This window comes from Phodopus roborovskii, unplaced genomic scaffold (genome assembly GCF_943737965.1).
Source record: "Phodopus roborovskii unplaced genomic scaffold, PHOROB, whole genome shotgun sequence".
Lineage (NCBI taxonomy): Eukaryota > Metazoa > Chordata > Mammalia > Rodentia > Cricetidae > Phodopus > Phodopus roborovskii.
In genome coordinates this window covers 20,228,299-20,251,763 of record NW_026126480.1, presented here as the reverse complement: position 1 = coordinate 20,251,763, position 23,465 = coordinate 20,228,299, and the positions used below count along the sequence as shown (strand labels likewise).

General features: G+C 44.2%; 1 protein-coding gene across 1 annotated transcript in view; it reads left to right on the top strand.

Moving 5' to 3' along the window:
* Nucleotides 1-23,465, top strand: part of Irag1 (inositol 1,4,5-triphosphate receptor associated 1) — a 69,708-nt gene that overhangs the window by 26,975 nt on the left and 19,268 nt on the right. Inside the window, 6 exon segments of the mRNA XM_051192688.1 lie at nucleotides 6,604-6,727; nucleotides 9,730-9,760; nucleotides 12,402-12,542; nucleotides 13,231-13,362; nucleotides 16,561-16,702; nucleotides 23,181-23,230. Of these exon segments, the coding sequence (XP_051048645.1) occupies nucleotides 6,604-6,727; nucleotides 9,730-9,760; nucleotides 12,402-12,542; nucleotides 13,231-13,362; nucleotides 16,561-16,702; nucleotides 23,181-23,230 (620 nt within the window).

Here is a 23,465-nt window from a genome sequence, read left to right as displayed (position 1 = left end):
TTATATGGTAGAATGCTGACCCTAGTGACCATTACAGTGACAGAAACTAGAGTGATTAGTACATGCCAAATGTATACTGAGTATTTGACCCTGTTAAACTCGGTGCTCACAATAACCATGAGAAGCAGCCTTACTGTAGTCATGTGACACATAAATAAGTTGAGGCTTATGAGGCCAGGATTGCGTGTCTCCTAACTGTAGAAGCAGGATCAGAATTCAGATGTGTCTAACTTCTAAGGCTTTTGACCACTTTGCAGTATAGCTCTCCTTTGTGAACTTACAACTCAACCTCCTGTTACTTTTATTTTATCTGGTTCACCATGTCTTAGTTGTCCTCTTGTTCATGGGAGGTGACGTGTTTCTTTCTGCATCTGTGTGTGCTTTATTACTTTGGCAACTCTCCCAAACTTGGTAATAGGATAAAGAGAACATTTTGTCTTGTGTTTCTTTTTGAGTGAATTTCAGCAGTGTGTGTGTTTCTCTCAAGAGTCATTGTGATGCTTATTACTGGAACTCTGTCTTGTTGACCACATGTGACAGGACAGCATTGGGCTGTGGTCATCCACAGGCCCATTCCCACCCTGAACCCAGAAGAAAAGGATCAGGAGTTCTGTCTCAGGGAATATTTCCAGGCTCAACCTGAATTTCTAATGAGGCTTGTTGGCCATTCCTGGGAGGCCCTCATGTTAGCATTCTGGAATCAACAGAAGCTCCCCTCTTTCAGTGTCTGAGGATTCTTTTCCCTCATCAGTCTGACCTTCCTGGCAATTCAACCTGCTCACTTCTCAGAGAGTGTTTTACACAGAGTGTTACTCTTTGGTCATTATTTCAAGATAAAGATATGAGGCTGATGTGGGTTGCTATCTGGGAGTGTGATACAAAAGGGCAGGGGGCTCAGGCCATACCATCAAGGAGATGGCCTTGTCCCAGCAACCATTAGTGTTTCAACTGTCTCCTAATTGGACCTTTAGTCCACATTCTCAACTCCTTGATAACCACACAGTATCCAGAGACTCAGCAGTGCACTTTTGTTTCAGAGGCCTCACTCTGCTTTCAGGATGAGCAATGAAGCCCTGAGGGCCCCACAAGGCCCCACTCACCTCCCCAGCATCGTCTAGACCTGCTCTCTCCCTAGCATCTAGACCCACTCTATCTTGGGCATTGTCTAGGTCTACCCTCTCCCAGACATCGTCTAGATCCACACTCTCTTGAACTGTCCACATTGGGCTTTCTTCTTGCAGCTCCTTTGTCCACCATCTCTCCACTGAGCACACTTTTCCCCTCTTCATGGAGGTTTTGCTTCTCTTCTTCTTTGCCCAGCAAGCTCCCAATTTGGATTCTCCTTTAATTAATCTTCATCTTTTTAAATAGTAAGCTCTAAGAGGGACAGCTGTTGACAGTTTTTCTAGGGAGGGAATCTATCTTTAGCTTCACACCCCCTTTGCCTGAGACTTAGAACTCAATAGGAAAATAATTCATGAATGAATGGACTCACCTTCCCTATCTATGAGAGAAAATCCAAGGGTAGACAGTCATTATAATACATCACAACAAAACTTCAACAGTTGGTGCTATGGTGGTTGGGTATCTGGAGCAGGATTCTAAGGGAGGTGGATAGTCCTTCCACACACCCTAAGGCCTGGCCACAGGCCCAAGTCTCACACATGGAAGATGTTTTTCTGAGAAGACAGATGCAAAGAAATGTATTCTAACCAATGGCTTTAACCTTGGAAGATAGAAGATTGGAAAAACTACCTTGTTGCACCGAAATGTCCTTTTCCCACAAATGTAGACGGGGATGGGGAGGAATGGGAGAGAGTATACTAGATGTGCCCTTCAAGATAAAAATATTACAATTTAATTGAACTTGAGTTGAAGTGAAGTGAAACTGTGCAATTTGCTGAATCTCTGTAATTACTTCCTCCAAAGAGGAGAAATTAGTTCTGACAATGTTTTAGGAAATACATTCAGGATTTAGAGTTGTGGTAGATTTTTCTGGCATTAATGCTTTGTTTCAGGTAATTGTTCTAAATTCTTTACCCAGAGTAATTTGGGTCATGTATGGTAAGACACGCAGACCCAGAAATAATTGCCATGAGAGAAGTTTATACTCACAGATTCTCTAACATAGAGGGCACAGTACTACCAGGGACAACTGGGAAAGGACCAGGGTCAGGCAGGAGGTAGAAGGTAGGTAGGAGGCAGTCTCAGCCCCTTTACTGTGGTTTCCATGGTACCCAGAGTAAGCTTAGGATCAGATGGTCTGAGTAATTTTAGCAGGCTGTGGAGGGGGAGGGGTGTCTGAGTGTTGGATACGTGGTGAGGTAGGGCAAGGAAGAATACTGACTTGGTGTGAGAGAGATGGATAAAGAAGGTGCTTGACTATATAGGTTCTAGATTGGTTGGGCTGGTTTAGATGTCAAAGGTACACTCAAAGGAGAGTTTCCTCCCTCTCCTCTATAATTGGCCAGTCTAGGAGAGACAGTCTTTCCCAATTAAAAAGGCTCCAAAGCTGGATCACTGAGAAAACAAAGAGCAGAACATCTCCCTAAGCATTTTCTTTGCCCACGATGTCTTCCTGCTTTCCCATCTCTGCCTGTCTAAATGCTAATTTTTTTTATGCTGCTCAGGTTATAACATTTATATTCCACTCTGCAACCAGTTTTCACAGTTGTCTAGCTGTGGGCTGGAATAAAAGGGTTTCACGCTTACCACTAGTTCCTTCCTTGTGGCTGACCATTCCTAAGCATTTTATTTTGATTTATGTCTTGTTTAGCTGTCCTCCATCATCTAGTAGTTTCCCTGGGAAGCACCAGAGGTATTCTGTGTCCTGAGTTACAGCATATTTGACAAGGTTGTCTTATTTAGAAATAGCCTGCATAGTTATAAAATTCTTGGCTAACTCCCTCTTGTGCAATGTTGTCATCCCGTTGTGTTCAGTGTGGCAGAGAAGCCCAAGGCCAGCTGGTTTCCAGTGTCCAGTGACATATACACTGTATGTCTCCTTTGTTCTGTCAAGAACAACAGAAGTAGCATTTCTTTATAGACATGTCTTAAAAACAAAACTATCTCAGTACAGTCAACCTTCAAGTTCATCTCTTCCCTCCACTGATGACAATTTTTCCTATTTTGTCTTTGAATATCTTACATATATGATGAAATGGTCAATAGGGCTCAACTTAGGACTCATCTCCTTCCGTCTTTCTTTTTCTCTTTACACTCTTTATGATCATAATCTGTCCTCACCACCTTACTAGTTCAAGTGAAACTATATTTATCCCCATTTTCCAATATACCGACTAATTCTGTTTTCAATTCCTTATTCTTTCTGCTCTTGGTCTTTAATTTGTTTCCTTAAATAGAAATCCCTGTCCATCTATGTTTGATTTTCTTATCTTGTTCTGGTTTCTTATTTTGGTGTTTTTTTAGATTCCATTGTCTCACATGTTTTGCACAGAAGAGCAGTTTTGCTTTTTTCTGTGTTCCTTGCATCTCTGTGTCCATGCTGACATCTGCCTCCTGTGTGTTTCCATTCTTCCTTCCCTCCACCTTCTGCCTTTCCTTCCTCTTTTCACTCCAGTATTTTTGTCTAGCTGCCGTGTCATTCGTTTTCATTTCAATTCTTTCTGATCTGGCCGTTCTCCCCGGGTCTCCCCTCTTTATGTGTGGGGCAGGTTAATCTCATGTCCTCCCTCCCACCTCAGATGAGCTCTGTCCTCCTGGGTGGTTTAGCTGCAGCCTGGGTGTTCATGTTAGCATCTCTGCTGCCCTGGTGGGAAGAAACGGGAAACGCAGACAGAGCTGAGGGCAGCAGGTTTTATAGGACCAGCTTTCTGCTTCTTTTCTATAACTTTGTTCAGAGCTCAAAACTTGAGTTTATTGTGACAAACTGGGATACTTGTTTCCATGGCTGGGTATTAGTGGGGTTTGGAACACAGTTCAGGCTAGAATTATAGCAAGTCTGCACAGATGTGTATTGCTCAGATCTGACCCAACCCTTCCCAGGAGCCATTCACTCTTCTGCCAGGCAAAGGGAGGGAAAAGATAGACAAAATCCCAGGACTTTGGTCACTGTGCTGGTTTTCAGAAGTAGGACTTATAGGCCTGAGGTAGCTTCAGTTGGAGCTTTTCCATGTCCCTTGCCACTCACTCCATCAGAAGGGTTTGCTGTATTTGTTTATTTTTAATCTTCCCTTCTAGTAAACCTCAACATATTGTTCAAGGTTAAAAAAAAAAAAAGAAAGAAATCTGATTCAATATCAGGCACCCATTCCTCCTTTCTTCCCCACTATTTCTTGGCAGGAAAAGCTACATGCCAAGACAGGGAGCACTTTCTCTTTCTCTTCTTTGCAGTGATGATACGGTAGAGTATAGAAACTTCTAGAGAAACTTTCTGACTCTCCTCTACAGGCTGCCTACTCACTCTCTCCACTTCCTTTCTTGTTCAATGCTCTTGCATTCTTTGAAATGTTCCTCTTACCCACAATCCTCCCGAGCCAGCTGCTGAGATGCATGCATGTAATCCCAGCATGCAGGAGGCTGAAGCAAGAGGGTCACTACAAGTTCAAGGCTAGCTGGGACTATACAGTGACACTCTTATCTCAAAACAAACAAACCCAACCCCCATTCTCTAAGGGAGGAAGAAAGGGATATCTAAGGTGGGGGTCACCTAGGGAATTCTGTCTTTAGCTTTAGCCTTTTTTTTTTTTTTTTTTTTTTTTTTTTTTTTTTAAACACTGCCTTTTCCTGTGTTGAATGTTGTTGCACATAGAGGTGTTCATTTTACTTTTTGGTTGTTAATTTGGTTGCATTCAGGAAGATGGTGTTTGGTTCTGGTATCTAGTTATGGGATTGCTATTTTACAAGAGAAGAAGCCCTGATTAGTTTCTTATCTCCTTGCTATCTTCATTCCTCTTCCTTCTCCTCTTCATTTTCCCTCAACATAAAGGATTTTTTTAGATGGAAGCCTCTGATGTGTCCTTCACGTGACATTAGATTTGATCTGTTTCAGTTATACACACAGAGTTTCAGGAGCTCCCTGTCTTATTAGCTCTCTGCCAAGTGTGGTGGAGGTGCATAAATATAGACTGAGACCACATGCAACACCACTTTGCCACTTGACAAGTGAAACTGTCCATGAGCAATAAATGCCAGCAGGAAACTCCAGAGTTGACAAGTAGCTACAGGAACATCTAGTCTGATCTTATGCCCAGAGATGCAGTGCTGACTGTTCTGTCCCTGACAGATGGCCCTTTAGCCTTTATTTGAATAACTGACATATCAGGGAACCTATGATACCATTCTGTTACTGGAAAGGATTGAATTGTTTAAAATTTATTTGCCGTGAGCCCAAGTGTGCCTCTTCCTCTCCCTGCTTGGTCTCCCTTGTTGATAGGAATCCCAGCTTTAACTCCATTCAGATGATTGCTACAACTCTGCCTTCAGTCTGATCTCTAGCCTGGCCTGCAATTCTGGGAAATGGGCAAGCAAATTTGGAACACTGCTAAGTCAAAGTCTCCAGGAGACAGTAAAAATTATGAGTAGCCTGCTGCGTGTAAATACAGAATACTCACTGTACAGTATGGATCCTGAACTGGCTCAAATGAGAAATCTGAGGCTTTTACTTTGCTCTAAATGTGCTGTGAGTACACAGTAAGTCACAGCAAGTCTATCCTGCATGGACAAGAAGGTCAATGCCAAGGGTGTTGGCCAATGTCCTGTGTTAAACTTGCTAGAGTACATCTGGGTCTCCCAAACAGCATCAAAGCAGCATATATAGAGACAAGGGATGGTGTCTAGAGACCATGAACCATAGGATTCCCTAAAGGTCAACTGGGAAATGAGGGGCAGACCCAGGAAAGGGCTGGTTTGCGGAGGTACAAGAGCTGTTCAAGCAGAAGAGAGATTTATGGTTTGCTCTCTATGCTTCCCAGATACAGTCCTGAATCATTTCAGGAGGCAGCAAAGGATGTTTGTTGGCTCTGTTGACTAGCAGGCATCCGTATTTCTGAGATCTGTGACAGGGCTGATGACCTTAGCTTCATCCTGGAAAATACCCACTTCTGTTACTATCTAGTGGAAAACCAGATGTTGATTTCTAGGTAGGAGCTAGAACATAGTGCTTTTGAATTTATTTGTGGAAGAATTATCAGTTAAGAGATCCCTTGAAGAGCCTGCCAAATAGAGAGGTTTTCCCCAAATACTGTAACCAAAGAACCAACCAGCTTCCAGTTGCCAGAAACCCACACAACTGAATGCTGACATGCGATCATACTTGATACAGTGGAGAGTTATGGGAAGAAACAACTGGGGCAGACAGATGTTGGTTGGCAGTCAGGCTGTGCCATTTCCTATGCCTGTAATCTCCAGAAAGTTACCAACTGTATTGAGCCTTATATCATCCACCTGTAAAAAGGCATGGCAGAGAAGCAGCTCTTCAGTCACTGTGAGGATAAAGTAAGATAGATGACAATTATAAGGTGTCTGGCATGTGACAAAGTATTTACAAGTATTAACAGTCTTCCTGGCACCTGAAGCCAGCTGCTAGCAGTACTAGTATGATTTCAACGAGGCGGCCTATAAGGAAGCACTCTTATTTTCTAGGGGTTTCTTCTGAACTCGCCCCAGCAACTGAGGAAGAAGAGTCAAAGGGCAGTCTGGATGTGATGCCCAACATCTCTGACATATTGCTGCGCAAACTAAGAGTTCACAAGTCACTCACCGGAAGGTAAAATCAGAACATCAGCTTTTGAAGACCTTTCATGGGCCACCCATGTTAGAACTTGGGTGGAACACAAAGGAGTGTCAGTCTTGGTTCTTTTCCCAGAAGGAATCCAGTGGTCCAGGCAGGGCTGGTGCATCCAAACACAGAATACAAGCATGGCTATGTTGGCATTTCCAACTCCCAGAGTACATGGGATTCACAGGTAAAAACCTTTGAGAACAGAAGGGTCACCAGAACTGTGAGAGTAGTGGGCTTTGGGCCAGGGGACACATGATTCAATCCAGATAAACCATTTACCTGTGGAATACACTGTACATGGAGAAATGTACAACATCCAAAATCATGTGAAGGACTGGCCAGAAAGGCTCCCAGTCTTCTACTCCCAGGGAAAAAGTGCCTTTTCTTTCTGAATCTCGGCTTCATGGCCCTTTCGAGAGTACGTGTTCTACCACTGTCAGGGTACACTAAATGAGACCATTTGTGGGAAGGGACTTGGGATGGTGTCAGCACAGAACACATCCTTGAGAGCTGGACTGGAGTGTAAAGCATAGGGATTTGAGATAATGAAGTTGCTAAGAGGACCATGAGACAGGACAATAAGAGAACAGCGGAAGAGTGAGGCACTGAGGAGAGTCAAAAAAGACCATTATGACAGGCTAGTAGGGAATCCAGGACACAAGAAGAAGCCATGCTTGCAAAGACTTGGTGAAAGCTTTCCCAACACGAAGGAGTAGTCTTAAGAAGGGGCAGTGAGGCAGCTGGCAAATCACAGGCAGAAGGGTAAAGCTACCATAATACTCAAATGCCCAGCTCAAAATGGACTGCAGACCTAAATGCAAGGGATAATACTGTAGAATAGGAAAAAAAAAAAAACTGCAAGAGGCGATCCTATGAGTTATGAGCTTGGGCTAGTTTGTGGCTTTAGATAAGACAGGAAAATCACAAGCAGAAGAGAACGATGAAAAACACGTCACTATCATGGTAATGCCAACAAAAAGCCTGTGCTGTCAATGCTGTCTACATGAAGAGCAAAACACAGAATGGGAAAAATATTTACTTGGTAAGGTACACATTTCTACAGTCTATAAAAAATTCTTGTAAGTCAATTATATTTGGATAAGAGTTTCTCAAAATGGGCAAAGGATTTAAACAGACACATCAAAGAAGGCACAAGGGTTACCTGAGAAGACATTCCATTACTCCATTGTCTTGGAGACCCATGGTTCCGTTTCCTTGCTGTCTATGCAAGTCTTGAGCTCTGCCTTAAGAACCAGCTGTGCGGTGTGACCATTTGGCCTACATCACATGACCCTGTTCCTTACCATATATACATTGGTGTATTCTGTAGCCCAAGGCGGAATGTGTCACCAAAGTAGAACAAAAAGCTTGCTGAACTAATTATGGAAAGATGTAAATTTCATGTAATACCCAAATTAAACTAGCTGTCAGAAGCACACTCTGAGCACTTGGTAAACCCCGAGACAGTATATGCCTGCTCTACACAACAGCGAGAGAGTGTGTTGACCATCAGAGGACAGGGCCTGGGGTGGGGCTGTGACAAGAATTGAAAGCATCAGACATTGTTTGTCATTGTTTGTCCCCATACTCTGTTTTCTGACAGCTTGATGGTCACAGGGTCTTGCTGTCTCATCCTGACAGGAAGGCTCTTGATGTCCCTTGTCAAAGGTGAGAACCAGCCCTTTGCAAAGATGGCTGACCCCTACCTTTGCTCTCGGGGTCCCTCATACCCATCCAAGGGAGGAAAACTGTGTTTCCTGAGAAGTTTATTGATGGCTTGCTTGCTCGCCAAGTCCTCTGACGCGAGTTGGGCCCCTCCTGGCCTCCCCACCCAGGACAGGAAAGCGCCTGAGTGGTATTTACATTATCTGGCCTTCCAATGGGGCCAGCTTATGTTACTAAGCACTGCGCTGGCAGCCACATGGAATGGGTGTGCAGATAAGGAGTCTGCTGACTGGGCTAGGCTGTGGAAATTGCACGGAGACCTCTCAGGACGCCTCTATGTCAGCTGGTGCTCACTCGCCAACCTAACGCCAGGCTTCGGAGGGCCATTGCTGCACAGAGCTCTACCAACCCTTTTCTTATCTTGTAATTTCTGGACCAAAGAGATGTTTGCCACAGCCCTCAGAGTCTAGGAAGGAATGACTGACCAGTCTTTGCAGAGCTAGAAGCCCCTAAAAAGCTACAGTTCAGCTTAGACATGTAGTTAGTAAGTGACAAATGCTTGTGTGTTTTCTGATTCCTCAGCTCGTGGGTGAATAGTGATAATAGCCAAGATGTCAGTGCTTAAGTGGACATTGGTTGCAGCACACACACATACACACACATCACAGATACCAAAATCCAAATGCTCAAAACCTTGTATAGGATGGCACAGCACTTACACATATTCTATACAACCCTCCTGTACTGCAAATAATCTCTACATGATGTATAATATCCAATATTGTATAAGTTCTATGTAAATAGCTCCTATTCTGTGTTTCTTGGAGAATATGGCCAAATGAAGTCTGGATAAATTCTACATAGATGCAATTTGTTTTCAACATATGGTTTGTTGGCTCCAGGAATATGGAACTGGTGTGTGTGAAAGATTGTACCATATTTACACACACACATGCTACATATACGTTCTTGCATACACGTGTGTATGTACAAATATGTGTGTGTGTGTATGTGTCCCTTAAAAGGCTTATATAAGATAGATGTTTTTACTCTGATTTACATATGAGCAAGCTGGAATTTAGAGAGTTCATAGTGGCTGTCCCAGAGGGCTGACCCCAGCACAGCATCTAATGTTTTCCCCACCATTTCTATAAAGGTCAGTGCCTCACAGATGACAGAGGGGACAAAGAAGATCCTCTTCCTCTCACAAACCCTGCTCACTCCTGTCTGCCCGTGCATGGCAGTCAGGTCATTCAAAGTCACCTTCTGCCTTATTTACTAGGTTGGATAAAGTTCACTGTGCATTTTTTTCTTCTTCACAGTGCCCCTCCACTCACTGAAAAGGAAGTTGAGGTAAGTGACTCAAGGGCTTTGTGGAATGCAGTGATTCTCTTTGATGTGGTTTATCCAAACATTCCTTCTTCTAGGCTATAGCCCTAATAGTTTTACATTAGAGTGAGAACAGGTGACTGCAGAATATTCTGGATATCCCATCCCGTCCCCTCCCCCCGGCCCTCTGCTGAACTTCCCTTGCCTGCCTCCATTCATGAGGGGTTTTGGAAATCTTGTCAGTGAGAAGGTTGCTGATACCTCCACCTTCAAAGACTGTCAATGTCCCTTGATGGATGGGACATACAAAGTCAGCCAGGAGACTTAATAATTACATCAAATCTATTTCAATTTTTAAAAATGTGGCCAGATTTCAAACTTCAGACTTTGGTTTGGAGGACAAAGTTACTTGCAGGGGCGTGTTTGGCCAGCAAGAAGGCCAGCTCAGGTGACAGTGTGAAAGCTGTTGGCACCACCTTCCCTGATCTGACCTTGACGACCCTGTACTAGGCCTTCTTGTCCCAATGCTGGGGGATGTGTGAATAGAGGAGAACTTTCATTCTGGTCAATTGCGAGAAAGCAAGATTAGTGCAGTGGACCAGATAAGCAAGCAAAGGAAGATAGACAACCCAAAGTCTACCCCCAGGAAGCACAGTTACTGTGAACCAGACTTTATTATTGTACCATGCTCACAGCCCTCCATGCAGCTGATAGGATAGAGCAGGACTTAAAGCAGAAGAGAAGTTGGGCAATAAAACAGCTCACTCATGGTCCCAGATTTAGGATTAACCAGAACCAAGAGTTGGAAACAAATACTCCAATTGACTTCAGGACCCTTCGAGTCAGGCTTAGAAAGCTAAGCATTGAGAATTGTTCACAGACTGAGGCTGGGTAACAGAGAGTCTCCATCACTGGGCTGTGAGTCAAAGCCTACTCTAGCATCTGTGGAGACTGACCACGGCAGCTCATTTAATGCCAGATCCTGTCCTCCGATGTGTGCTCGCATGAACTTCAGCACAATGAAAGTAATACAGACTCAGGAATCAGATCATCTAAGGTCAAGTCCTTGCTCTGTTACCTCTTCTGTCATCTTGAACAAGTTAATGATGTCTCTAACCTTGGTCTCTTTGCCTATAAAAAGGGTGTATGAGTCCTCACTCCAGAGAGATATTGTGGGGTCAAATGTAGCAAGGTTCACAAAATTCACAATAATGTGATGATCAATAAGGGGTCATTGTCAGTAGAACCACTATCATCATCTAGGCTCTTGTCTGGAGATAACTGTCATTGGCCATGTTATATGAACTTCTGAAGCCAGGCAGAGTCAGTGATCTCAGAATATGAGCAGGTGAGGCTTAGTGAGTAAAAGTGTGTGTTATGCAAGTCTGCCAACCTCATGATCCTCTGTATACATTCACACACACACACACACACACACACACACACACACACACACACACACACCACAGATAAAGACACAGACACAGATACCACAAAAGACAGGACAAATGAAGCAATTGGAATTGAAGACCCTTTCCTCCCTCCCTTCTTATTTCTTGTATGGAGTCCATTTGTCTATTTTTCTTCCCCAACAGTAATGTGTTATAGTGAGTGTTATTTATAAGATGAACCTGGTTCTTGGTAGCTTCCTATTATCCTAGGAATTTCACATCTGATCAATGCTACCTTTAAAAACTCATTCTTGTTGGGTGGTGGTGGCACAGGCCTTTAAGCCCAGCACTCAGGAGGCAGAGGTAGGTAGATCTCTGTGAATTTGAGACCAGCCTGATCTACAAGTTTCAGGACAGCCTCCAAGGCCACAGGGAAACCCTGTCTGGAAAAAGCAAATGAACAAAAGCCAAAAACCAAAAAAATCAAAGAACAAAAATACAAAAACAAAACCCTCATTCTTGGGGGCTGGAGATGGCCCAGAGGCTAAGAGCTCTAGAGGACCTGCACTTGATTCCCAGCACCCACATGGTGACTTACAACCATCTATAACTCTAGTTCCAGGAGATCCAACTCCCTCTTCTGGCCTCCAAGGACACTGCATGCAGACATGCATGCAGGCAAAACACCCATGCACACAAACTGTTTTAAAAATTTAAAAAAAAAAAAAATCTCCCCATATGGCGTGTTTCATCTCAGGTTGCCATATGGCATGTTTCATCTTGGGTTGGAATATTTATTTCTGGAAGTTTATCTTAATAGATCCATGCCTGAACTTGTCTAATCTGGAAGTTTCTTAAAGCTAACATAGGAATTAAACATAACAAGGCTAGAGACTGTTTCAAGTTTGCCTTAAATTCACAAGCCTGAAACTTACCTGGCACTTCTTTAGATATGGAAGTTTCATGCAAATCCCCAACCCCGTCCCCATACATCCCAGTATGAATCCATATTGCTTACACAGCCAGCTATACTGGTCTAAACCTATCTCAACCTGAACATGGGCCTTCACACTCTTGACTGAAAAAAGGCAGGATGCTATTGTCTGGTGAATCTCAAGGGTTGTCATTTGCCCAAGTTTGTGTGTGAAGGGAGTTTGTCTGCACATGGAGGCCTTGCTGACTAGTTCCAAGGACTCTGGTATAGGGCTTGAGCAAGAATTCCACCTGTGGCCTTGCTGGTGGCAATGACTCCTCCACACTCTTGTTCCCAACAGAACGTGTTCATACAACTGTCCTTGGCCTTCAGAAATGACAGCTACACCTTGGAGTCTAGAATCAACCAGGCTGAGAGGGAACGCAACCTGACAGAAGAGAACACTGAGAAGGAACTGGAAAACTTCAAAGCTTCCATTACGGTAACTGAGGGGCCCTGTTGAAGCAATCCTTACAGAGCCACTTCTTCCACTAACCAAGCAGTCTCTGGAAGTGAGAAAGGAGCCAAGGTCCTGACAAGTCTTCCTCAGAGGACAGGGAGGAGCTGAGACAGAGGTCTTGAGGGTTTGGCTTCAGACCCCCAGCAGCTCCTTAGGAGGGGGCTGGTTAGCTTGGGTATGACTCCTTTCAGGTCAGTCAGATGTGTGGGCTGTCTCCACTGGGCTTCTCCAATATCTGGAAGACTTTGTGGCCTATGCCCTGTAGGAGTTTCTTCTCCTATCCCGGCCAAGACCCAGGGCTTGTCTCATGAAAATGAATCCAGGTTTGGCATGCACCATCTCAGTCAGTTCAAGCTGCTAAAGAAACAACAAAAATGTGATTTCTCTTAGTGCTACAGGCTAGAGATCCAAGCTCAGGGTTCCAGCATGGTCAGGTCCTTACTGAGGCCGTCTTCAGACGTGCAGACCGCCGACCTCTCATTACAGCCTGGCATAGTAGCAAGAGAGTAAGAGAAATTTCTGGGCCTCTGGTGTATGAACTCTACTCCTATTCACAAGGGCTCCATCCAAGGGCCCATTCTTTCATCCGCACATTGAGGTTAGCCTCTCAGCTCGCACATGTGGGAAAGCAGTTGGAAGACTCTGGGTGATGCCCTTTGTCATCCCTCAGTCCTCAGCATCCATCTGGTACAACTGTGAGCACCGAGAGACCTATCAGAAGCTTCTGGAAGACATCGCAGTCTTGCATCGTCTGGCGGCCCGCCTCTCCAGCCGGGCTGAAGTGGTGGGGGCTGTGCGCCAGGTGAGAGCCCCACAGCACTGGGCCTTGCTGCCTGGCACCGTTCCAACTATAGTAAACTAGCACCATGACACGAGTAGGGACAAGGAGAGAAAGCACCCTTGATGACTGCCTTAAGCCAGGGATTCAGTGTAGGTTTTGAGGGATATTCCAACGTATTTGGTGCCTATTAAGCCTTTGAAGTATTCCTTTGGGAATTGTTGTCTGTGGACTTTGAAATCTGAGGTAGACCATGTAGTGCCTTCCTCCCTTAGACCTGGTCCACTGTAGTTGAGTTAGAGAATTCCCTATTTAGCTTTTTTCTGTGTGTTTTGTAAATACACACAAAATACATACTCAGCTCCTACAGAGCCAGTGCTGGGCAGAGCATGCTTCAGAGAAATGTGCTGTTTCATTTAATTTACCCAATAATCCTGTAAAGTAGCTTCCATCTCTCATCTCTGTCCCCAGTGAAGTTGCATGTTCTCAGAAAGATAGCTTCCAGATAATAGAAAATCCCAAATATTTTCCAAACATTTGGAGTGCCTCCATCATATCACAAGTGGAAAACTGTTGATTGAAGTTTCTGGCAGTCCTGCCACACTTCAGTCCCAAAAAAACACACGGAGGCTTACATTAATTATAAACTGTTTGACCAATGGCTCAGGCTTCTTATTGGCTAGCTCTCTCTTAATTATTAACCCATTGCTATTAAACTATGTATTGCCACAAGGCTATGGCTTACCTGTAATAATCTGGAATGTTTACTCCTTTGGTGGCTACATGGTGTCTCTCCTGCGACTCCATTCCCAGAATTCTCCTAGTCTGGTAGCCCTGCCTATACTTCCTGCCTGTCCATTGGCCAAAACAGATTTATTCAACCAATAAGAGAAACATATATTCACAGCATTCAGGACATCCCGAAAACAGCTAATTTTCTGTGACAAGATACAGCCAAGATGCAGTAAAAGTGTGCAAAAAGTATGTCTTGGCAACACATATAAGATGAATAATGCTTTTAGACATGGGTCCTAGTCCCAAGATACTTCATTGTTTATATGCAATATTCCCAAACCTGACAAAACCCCAAGCACTTTGAGTGTTTCGAGTCAGGGATTCTAGCATTAGTGTGTGGCAGAGGTGGGTGCCCACCCAGGTTACACTCTGCCCCTTAGCCACTCTGAAGTCCCCAAGACATGGAGCTTTCACACACTGCCTGAGTTCCCCTCCAGGCTCTGTTCCTATGCACACGGTGGCCTTGGACTTCACAGAGCTCACCACACATGAGAGTCACTGGGCGGTAAGGCAGGGGTGCTTATAACGTGTACCATGTAGGACTAATGCAACGCATGTAAAGCTCCCCTGTAATACTGCTGTAACCGCATCCTGGTGCACTGTTGTGTGAGTGGCTCTGAGGGCGAGTCCCCAAGTACTGCCTGTGAAATGAGTAGCAGCCAAGCCACTAGGCTGACCCACCCTTATGTCCTGGAGAAAGAGCGCCTGACTCAGCAGTGTGACCTAGCAAGTAGTCCAGCTGGGAACAACACCACCACAAGAAGGATGCTAGGGAAGTGGCCGGTCTCAGTGCCACATGGCTGTGGGGACCTTTACAGGGAAATCCCTCTAGTACAGACAGTGCCTAAGCTAGGTCCTCTTGTTAAATGTAGGGAACATAGACAGGGGAAGACAACTCCACTGTATATAACCCTTTCAAATAGGTTTCTGGTTACCTTCTTTATTGTTATTTATTTATTTTTTTATAACCAAGTCCATTTAAATGAAAACAAACATTTATAGACAATATTTGGTACTTATTTATTTTTAAATTTTTGTTTTTATGTGTGTATGAGTATTTTGCTTGCACATATATATCTGTGCACCACATGTATGTCTGGTGCCAGCAAAAGCCAGAGGAGGGCATTGGATACCCTGGGGATTGTTGTCTGTAACTGAAGTTACAGACAGTTATGAACTACCATGTGGGTGCTGGGAACTGAACCCGAGTCCTCTAGAAGATCAGCCAGTGCTCTTAACCACTGAGCCATCTCTCCAGTCCCTACTTATTGTTTTTGAGACAAGATTTCAATATATAGTCTGGGCTAGCCTCAAACTCATGACCCTCTTGCTTCAACTACTTGAGTGCTAAAGAACAGACATGCACCATCATGCCTGACATGTACCCTTCTTTTGTTGTTATTGTTTTGTTTGTTTATTTTTTTTCAAGGCAGGGTTTCTCTGTGTAGCTTTGAAGCCTGTCCTGGCACTTGCTCTGTAGACCAGGCTGGCCTCAAGCTCACATAGATCAGCCTGTCTCTGCCTCCCAAGTGCTGGGATTAAAGGCGTGCCACCACCACCCAGCTTGTATTCTTCTTAAAGCCATCCCCTGCCTGCCTTGTGGTCCCCCGCCCTGCCTTGCAGTGCTCCATCCTGTTTTCTGGGTCTCAGTGCTAGATTTCCTCACTGGTTCCCTAGGACCAGATCAGACACTTGTTCCCTGTTTCTGTCACTGCTAGTAGTCTCATTTACTTCTGCCCTCTCGACATTCATACTCCGTCACCTCTCACTTTAACACGTTCATTAATTCCTCTTTTTTTGCAGAGTAAGTCAAGATTTCTTCATCTAGCATGTAAAGTTCTTCACGACCTAGCCCTAGAGCACTTCCTCTCAGCAAACCCAAGAGCTTGTTGATTTTTTTTTTTTTTTTGAAATGGGATGTCTGTGCTGTGCTGACTTGCAGAAGTCCTTGGAATGGCTCAGTGTCCTAGCATAATATGGAATGGTGCCCACTTTCATTCTAAAGGATTTCTGTCTGCAGGGTAAATTTTCCACATACAAGTCCTATGAGGAACTGCCTCTGCCTCCAGACTCTTTAAAGTTCCCTGGCCTCGGGCCTTTCTCTGTCCTGCCCATGTCCATCTGCCCACATCCCACATCTGTGACTCCAGGCCATCTCCACAAAGCCATGCCCATCTATTCTCTCCCGGAGTAAAGCAATCCCTTCCTCCTCTCACTTTTACCATGTGTAACTGCCTTTCTGTTCCCTGGACATGGGTACCAGAATGCACTTCTCAGCCCAATGCCACGGGCAACAGATTCCCACCTGATGATCCCTGTAGCCTTCTTATTCTGGCAGTTAATAAGGGCTGAGCTCACAGTGGTCAAGTGTGGACAGTGCCCTTTCTTCAGCTGTCCTCCATGCAACTGTGTCCCCCTTCCCTGCAGGAAAAGCGTATGTCAAAGGCAACGGAAGTGATGATGCAGTATGTAGAGAATCTGAAGAGAACGTACGAGAAGGACCATGCGGAGCTCATGGAATTCAAGAAACTCGCAAATCAGAATTCAAGCCGTAGCTGTGGTCCCTCTGGTAAGGACCTGGGCTTCTGTCCTTGTTGTGAGTTCAAGTCTCCAATGGCTTTCAGCCTGGGCCACGGGGATCAGGACAGCTTCAGGGGCTGTTTCTGGCTGGAGGACCCTCCACACCTCTGTTTAGAGCTACTTGTGAGGCCTTTACAGTAGCTGCTTCAGTGAGGTTGGGGTCCTAGAATCAGAAACCATGAAGGATACCAAGGGCCTCCCAACTCCTGACAGTTGGGAAGCTGATGGCAGATGCCATGCCCACTTTGTGAGTGCTCAAGCCCCGTGAGTCTTTGTGTTTTTGGATCATCATTTGGGCATCATGTGCTAAGAAATTTGAACTTTATTCTGGAAAACATCAGGGATCCAAGGATTTCCATCAGGGAGATAGATAACCATATTCCTGGCTGGAGTGGCACCCTCTAAGTGTAGTATATCAGTTATGTAACTGGAGCAAATCACATTCCTAATCCAGGCTGGCCTCAAACTTGTGAGACTGCTCATTTCATTGTGTCCAACAGAAATATTTAAGCATTTCAACCAAAGGATATTTAAGCTCTCCAGCCACCCAAAAGAGCAGAGTCAGAAAATATTCTGTATTTGTGAGGATATTGCGACAGTCCAGGGGAGGGATGGTGTCCGGGCAGTGGGGTACAATGAGAGCATAGCTAAGTGAGCTATTGTGGTGACAAACAGCAGGTGCAAGGCTAAGTCGCTTACTTCAGTGATTCTTTTCTTGTGACCATGCTGGCCTCGAACTCACAGAGATCTGCCTGCCTCTGCTTCCCAAGTGCTGGGATCAAAGGCCTGTGCCACCACTGCCCGGCCTTTCTTAATGTTTTAAAAGTTATATGCAAATTGTTGCAAGAAGACAGAAAAAGGCCCAGCAGATTCTACTCAAGGGAGTCCAGGATGGAGATACATCCAGGGAGGTCACCCCTGCAGGGTTTTAAAATAAAAATCAGGAGAGGAAATCAGCAAATGGGTGGAGGAAGCAGTGTGTGGCCGGTGGAGGTAGGGGTGGGGACTGAATGACACAACTTGTGTGACATAGTTGTAGTTCTGGGGTCATGTTGAGAGGCTAAACATAAGACCTGGCAGACCGCGGCCACCTTCCAGGACATACTAGCAATTAGGTCTTTGTCCTGTGGGAACAGGGAGTCGGTGGTGAGCATGTCACATGACATGTCCATATTTTATTTTGTGCTACTCTGACTTCAGCAAGCACAATGCATTAGTAGTGTCAAAGCTGAAGTGGGGAAAGTTGAGTTCAGAGGCTCTTGCTCAGTCCAGCAGGGAAATGACAGTACACTGGAGTGGAATCTCACTCTGGGTCCTGCCAGGGTTTAAAGTTTGGTCCAGGAGGGTGACTAGTTGGAGAAAACAGCTTGTCACATTAGGAATCCCTGTGGAATGCAAACATCCGTGTTACCAAGAGTGGGAGGAGGGAAAGTATAACAGACAGAGAAGCCTTTATAAACAGGAGGTTTCACAAGCTTCCTGGAGTACCAGCGACACTTCGAAGAGTCCAAAGGCCATGTACACATGCTCAGGGCTGTCTGCTTTGCATTTTAGCAACCAGGTTCCTGACCCACAGGCATCTGGACCCCTAACAAACTGCTCTTGGCTACAAATGGGGAGGTAATTCCAAGAAAATCCTAGTATGTTGGTTCAGTAATTATTTTTCCACAAGGTTCAGGTCTCCTGCAAACCAATGTGTCTAGAATTTATGGGGTAAAGTCAGAGTCTCCCCAGCAGATGCTTATAATGCCAGCACCTAGGAGTTTGAGGCCAGCCTGGGCTATAGAATAAGAACATGTCTAATATAAAACCCAAAATGCTCTATGGGGTGATCTGCTACCCAGGGGTCTCATTCATTCATTATGGGATGTTTTTGAGCACTTTTGGTATGTCCCATATGACATAGCCCCAGTCTTAGTTCTGCAACAAAACTAAGCAGGCTTCTTGGGCTGGGGAGATGGCTCAGTGGGTGAAGTGCTTTCCATGCAGGCATGAAGACCTAAATTCAGATACTCGGCTGCCATGTGAAAAGGCTGGATGCAGCTATACTGATCTGTAACCCCAGTGTCGGAGAGGAAGAGACAAGTAGATTCCCAAAGCCTGTTGACTAGCTAATCTAGCAAATTGGTGAGCTCCTGGCTCAGTGAGACACTCTGACTTCTATATGCACACACTCCCTCACATACACTGCACATAAGCACCCAAACAGGTGCATCTACCCACAGAGAAATACAGATTTCTGGAGTGAGCTAGACTCTGTAGAGTTCCACAATCCAGTCTGGGGCCTGAGAAAATGCTAGCAAAAGAAAGAGACTCAAGAGCAATTCTTAACCAAAGGATAAAGGTTGGAGATATTTGATGCCACTGTGGCTGCTGTGGAGAGTCTAGGACTAGTGAATCTGTGTGTCTAAGGGTATGTCTGTGCGATGTGCCATGGCCATTCTCTAACTGTGTGCTTCTAGAAAGTCTTTACATGATTTCTGTCTATGCTGAGACTTTGAAGACTATAATGAAATCTAATATCCCCTGGTTAAAAAATAAGTTGCTCATTTTTTGGAGTCAGGTGGTGGTGGCACATTCTTTAATCCCAGCACTTGGGACCCTGAGGTGGCTGGATCTCTGTGAATTTGAGGCTAGCCTGGTGTATAGAGTGAGTTCTAGGACAGCCAAGGCTACCAAAGAAATGCTGTCTCAAAATAAATCTTTTGAACATTCAGCAGGATTATCAATATTTTGGATTTTTTAAATAGACTTCTAGAAATATAAATACTAGCTGAATAAGGGGGTAAGGAGACCAGCGGGCAAGGGACAGGGAAGACAGTGAGGTAGGCAGATGTGAGCCTAGAACAATGACATGCACATATGAAAATGCCATAATAAAACACACTCAGCTTGCTAACTAAAAATCTAATGAAATAAAACATTGCTAGATTAGGGTAAAGAAATGCTTATAAATGACTTATTTTCAAGTAATCCATTGGCACAGTCATTTAGTGGGTTACAATGCTTGACTCATTGTACACTGAGCACCAAACTTGTTCTTTCATCTGGAACATGTTTATGGTTTTACCTCATAGTTTTAATTCATAGTTAGATGTTTTTCCATGCATTTGTTAGGCACTTTTACATCTGTTTTGTGAATCCTCTGATTATCCCACCAGCAAGACTGGAATTTGTTAATGTATTTGAACTCTCATTTATTAGATGTTTTCTGGTTCTGTTCCTTGGGGTGACCAGAAAACTTCAAAATCCTTTAACTGAAGTGCTTACAGCTTCCTGCTGGACAAAATAAAACAAGTCGTCTAAAAGAACAGCTGAGCCCACAAGAAAGGAAATGGAAATAGCCAGAAACAAGAAGAGAACTGAAACCACGCTGACCCTGTGGCTTGCTGGGGACAGAGCCACCCTGTTATCTGGAACTAAGTGTTTGCCTTCAGTACTCTCTGAGAGCAGCCTTTGAGCCCTTGGCAGAGCAGACGCTGTGCTTTGTGTGGAGAGCAAAGGCCTTCTAGGGACTGCCTTGAGGTAGATCTATACAAGGAATAAGAACTCTCACCCACCAGCCAGCAGAGAAGCAAAAACAGAAGCTTGCCTGTTTCCCCCTGTACCCTGGGTGGATACAAACTCTTCTCTCCTTCCTCCTAGGAAAAGTGCATGAGTAACAACAGTGGTGCAGTCTGTGGATAATCTGAAAGGACGGCAGGATACTGTCTGTCTCCAGGAATAAAGTCAGCCCCCACAGAGAGGCACGCCCTGCAGCAGGACACACAAAATCCTCCACAGGGCATGGATGAAGACAAGTTCACAGTGAAAAATACACAGTGAAACAGTCCACTTGGAAAACAATCACTAGATCCACCAAATATAAGATTACACCCTAAGGACACCAAATAGTAATTAGAATTTTAAAATCAGTGTAGACAAGAAAAAGCTGACTGAAAACACAAGATCAAGCCGGGTGGTGGTGGTGCACACCTTTAATCCTAGCTCCCGGGAGGCAGAGACAGATGGATGTCTGTGACTTCAAGGCTAGCCTGGTCTACACAGCAAGTTCCAGCATAGGCTCCAAAGCTACAGAGAAACCTTGTATTGAAAAAAACAAACGAACTAACAAAAGCCCTCATAAATATATATATATTAGAACTCCTCAAAAGGGGAAGTCAGGTATAAGGGAGACTTGGTAGGTGTGTGGGGGGGGTGTGGTAGTCATGGTAGAGGGGGTCTTTTAGTACTGAGCTCCTCCTCCCCACCCCATCTTATTTTCCATCCCTTAGACAATAGACCAGGCATTGTGGAGAGCTTTGTGGTGAACCCCATAAGAACTAGCCTGCACGTGGCTCTGGTTTTCCTCCTCCAGATCTGATGGATACCTGTCTCCTAGAATAGTAGCCTGTTCATCTTGTCTGGGGGATTTGAGATCGTTATCTAAAGTGAAGTTGAAATGGATACAGTGATTAAAATATGAAAGAAGGTTCTGGGACACAGGATGTGGAGAAGAGCCTACAGTCCATTAGCCCTGCAGTCCCTAAGGGGGAAGTAAGGCACATAAAACCTTCAGAGAAAAAAGCCTAGCATCTTCCATAGCTAAAGAAAGACACAAATTCCTCAATTCAGTAGTATAGTGAAGTCTATGGAAAAAAAAATACACATGAAATGGAAATGTCAAAAAAAAAAAAAAATAAAATAAGAAGTGGAGAGATGGCTCAGTGAGTAGAGCCCTTGCTGTGCAAGCATGAGGATCTGAGTTTGGACCCCCAGCACCCACACAAAACTCAAGTATGGTGACACACCTGTAACTCCAGTGCTGAGGAAATGGAGACAGGCAAATCCCAGGACCTCTCTGGTCAGCCACTCTAGCTGAAACATCAAGATCCAGCTTCAGTGAGAAATCTTATCTTAAAAATAAAGGGTCAACAGAGATAGAAAAAGATGTTCAATGTTGACCCCTGGCATGTATGAGCGTGCACACATATGTGTGATGCACATGTATGCCCCCCCTCTCCCTCCCTCTCTCTCTCTCTCTCTCTCTCTCACACACACACACACACACACACACACACACACAAATAGAAAAGGGAAAGAAAAATTTTAAAATGACGAGAAGAAAACTTGCAAGTAGACAACAATTCTCAGGCAACAATAGCACTAGAAGGTAGTGGTCTTTCCCCTAAAAAAACTAAGGGGAAATAAATGGGTGGTCATGCAAGGCTGAGGGCTAGGAAAAGCTGTAATAAGAGAAGGTCCCTTCATATGTCCTTGCTGAAAGAACAATTAGAGAATGTACTGGGATGGGGATGGAATGGTGCACAATTCAGTAGGATGCAAAAAAGGATGGTAATCAAGGATGATCATAAGCACGTGAATGAGCCAATAAACAGGATGAATACTGCATAACTTGGGGATACACAAGGTGACATAAAAATGATTAAGGTTGGAGAGAGGTATTGCTTTGAGCTCTATTTAGGAAAACTGGAGATCTTGATTAATTTTAAATTTAAAGACAAATAATATCAGAAGTTAAAGCCATGTCTCAAAGATTAGAACTAGAGTGAATAATTTCTCAACTGATGTTTAGAATGGGAAAAAATAGAAATAAATCAGGCTAAATAAAATATAGATAATGAGATGTAGAAATAAATATAAATGTGTTAATAATCACAAGAATTATAGACAATGTAAAGCTGTTGGTTGACAAAGATCCTCAGATTGAAATAAAGCACACAGCTATGTGGTTTTCAAGGGCCATACATAAAATATGGGACTATGGAGGACAGACAGACATATGGACTCCAGGATGTTTGTAAGACTGAATCAAATTCAACTGAACTTGAAGATATTTTCTGGTAATTTTTAGATAAATCATATTTGGAAATAGATTCAAAAGAACAAAATTTACACTTTCAAAAAATAAAAATGTTTTTCATGTATCCAGCACTCATACAGATATGATATATATCTGAATATAAATTGGGCCATTTAATATACATTTCTAAGGAGAAAAAGGTCTTAAGTGGTAGCTCCCTTGTGCTGTGTAGGTAGCACATTGAGACTACTTCAGTTAGCAAATTTTCATTCTGAACATCAAATCTTTCTTGTATATAGTGTTTCCAACCGCCCATCCTTTGAGTGAACATGGAATGAGTCCCTATGCTTCAAGCTTACTTAGGTCTGTTCACACACCTCCTTGGGTGATCCCAGAGGCTACAGTGGTGTCAAATGAAGCCCACGGCTGGGGATCTTCATAGTGTCCAGTAGAGTCAGAATAAACATTTTATCAAGAGGGTCCCTTTACTGCAGATAATCTTAGAGGGTGAAGCGCCGAGATCCCTAATGTCCAGGACTCTGAGCCATCCCTGCAAAGCCAGCTAAAACCCACAGGTAGCTTGATTTAATTTCTGCCTGTCTGTGTCCTATTGGACACCAACCTGAAACTCACACCCGTTTTCTTCTGTTCTTTCCTACTATAGAGGATGGGGTCCCCCGCACGGCGCGATCTATGTCCCTCACGATGGGCAAGGTATGCATGGTTAGGGAATCCCAGGACTCCCAGAAGAAGCATGACAGTTTCATGGTCACTCAAGAGCTCATTCACTCTTGGGCCTATGGGTTCCATCAGGGTATTCACACTTGTTCACATGGCCTCTGACACCCCATCTTTCTTGCTCACTTGTAGTCTTGCTGACAATGCATTTGATGTATACACCTTGGCTTTGCCATGGGCAGTTTTTGCACACTATCTAGCATGCTACTCA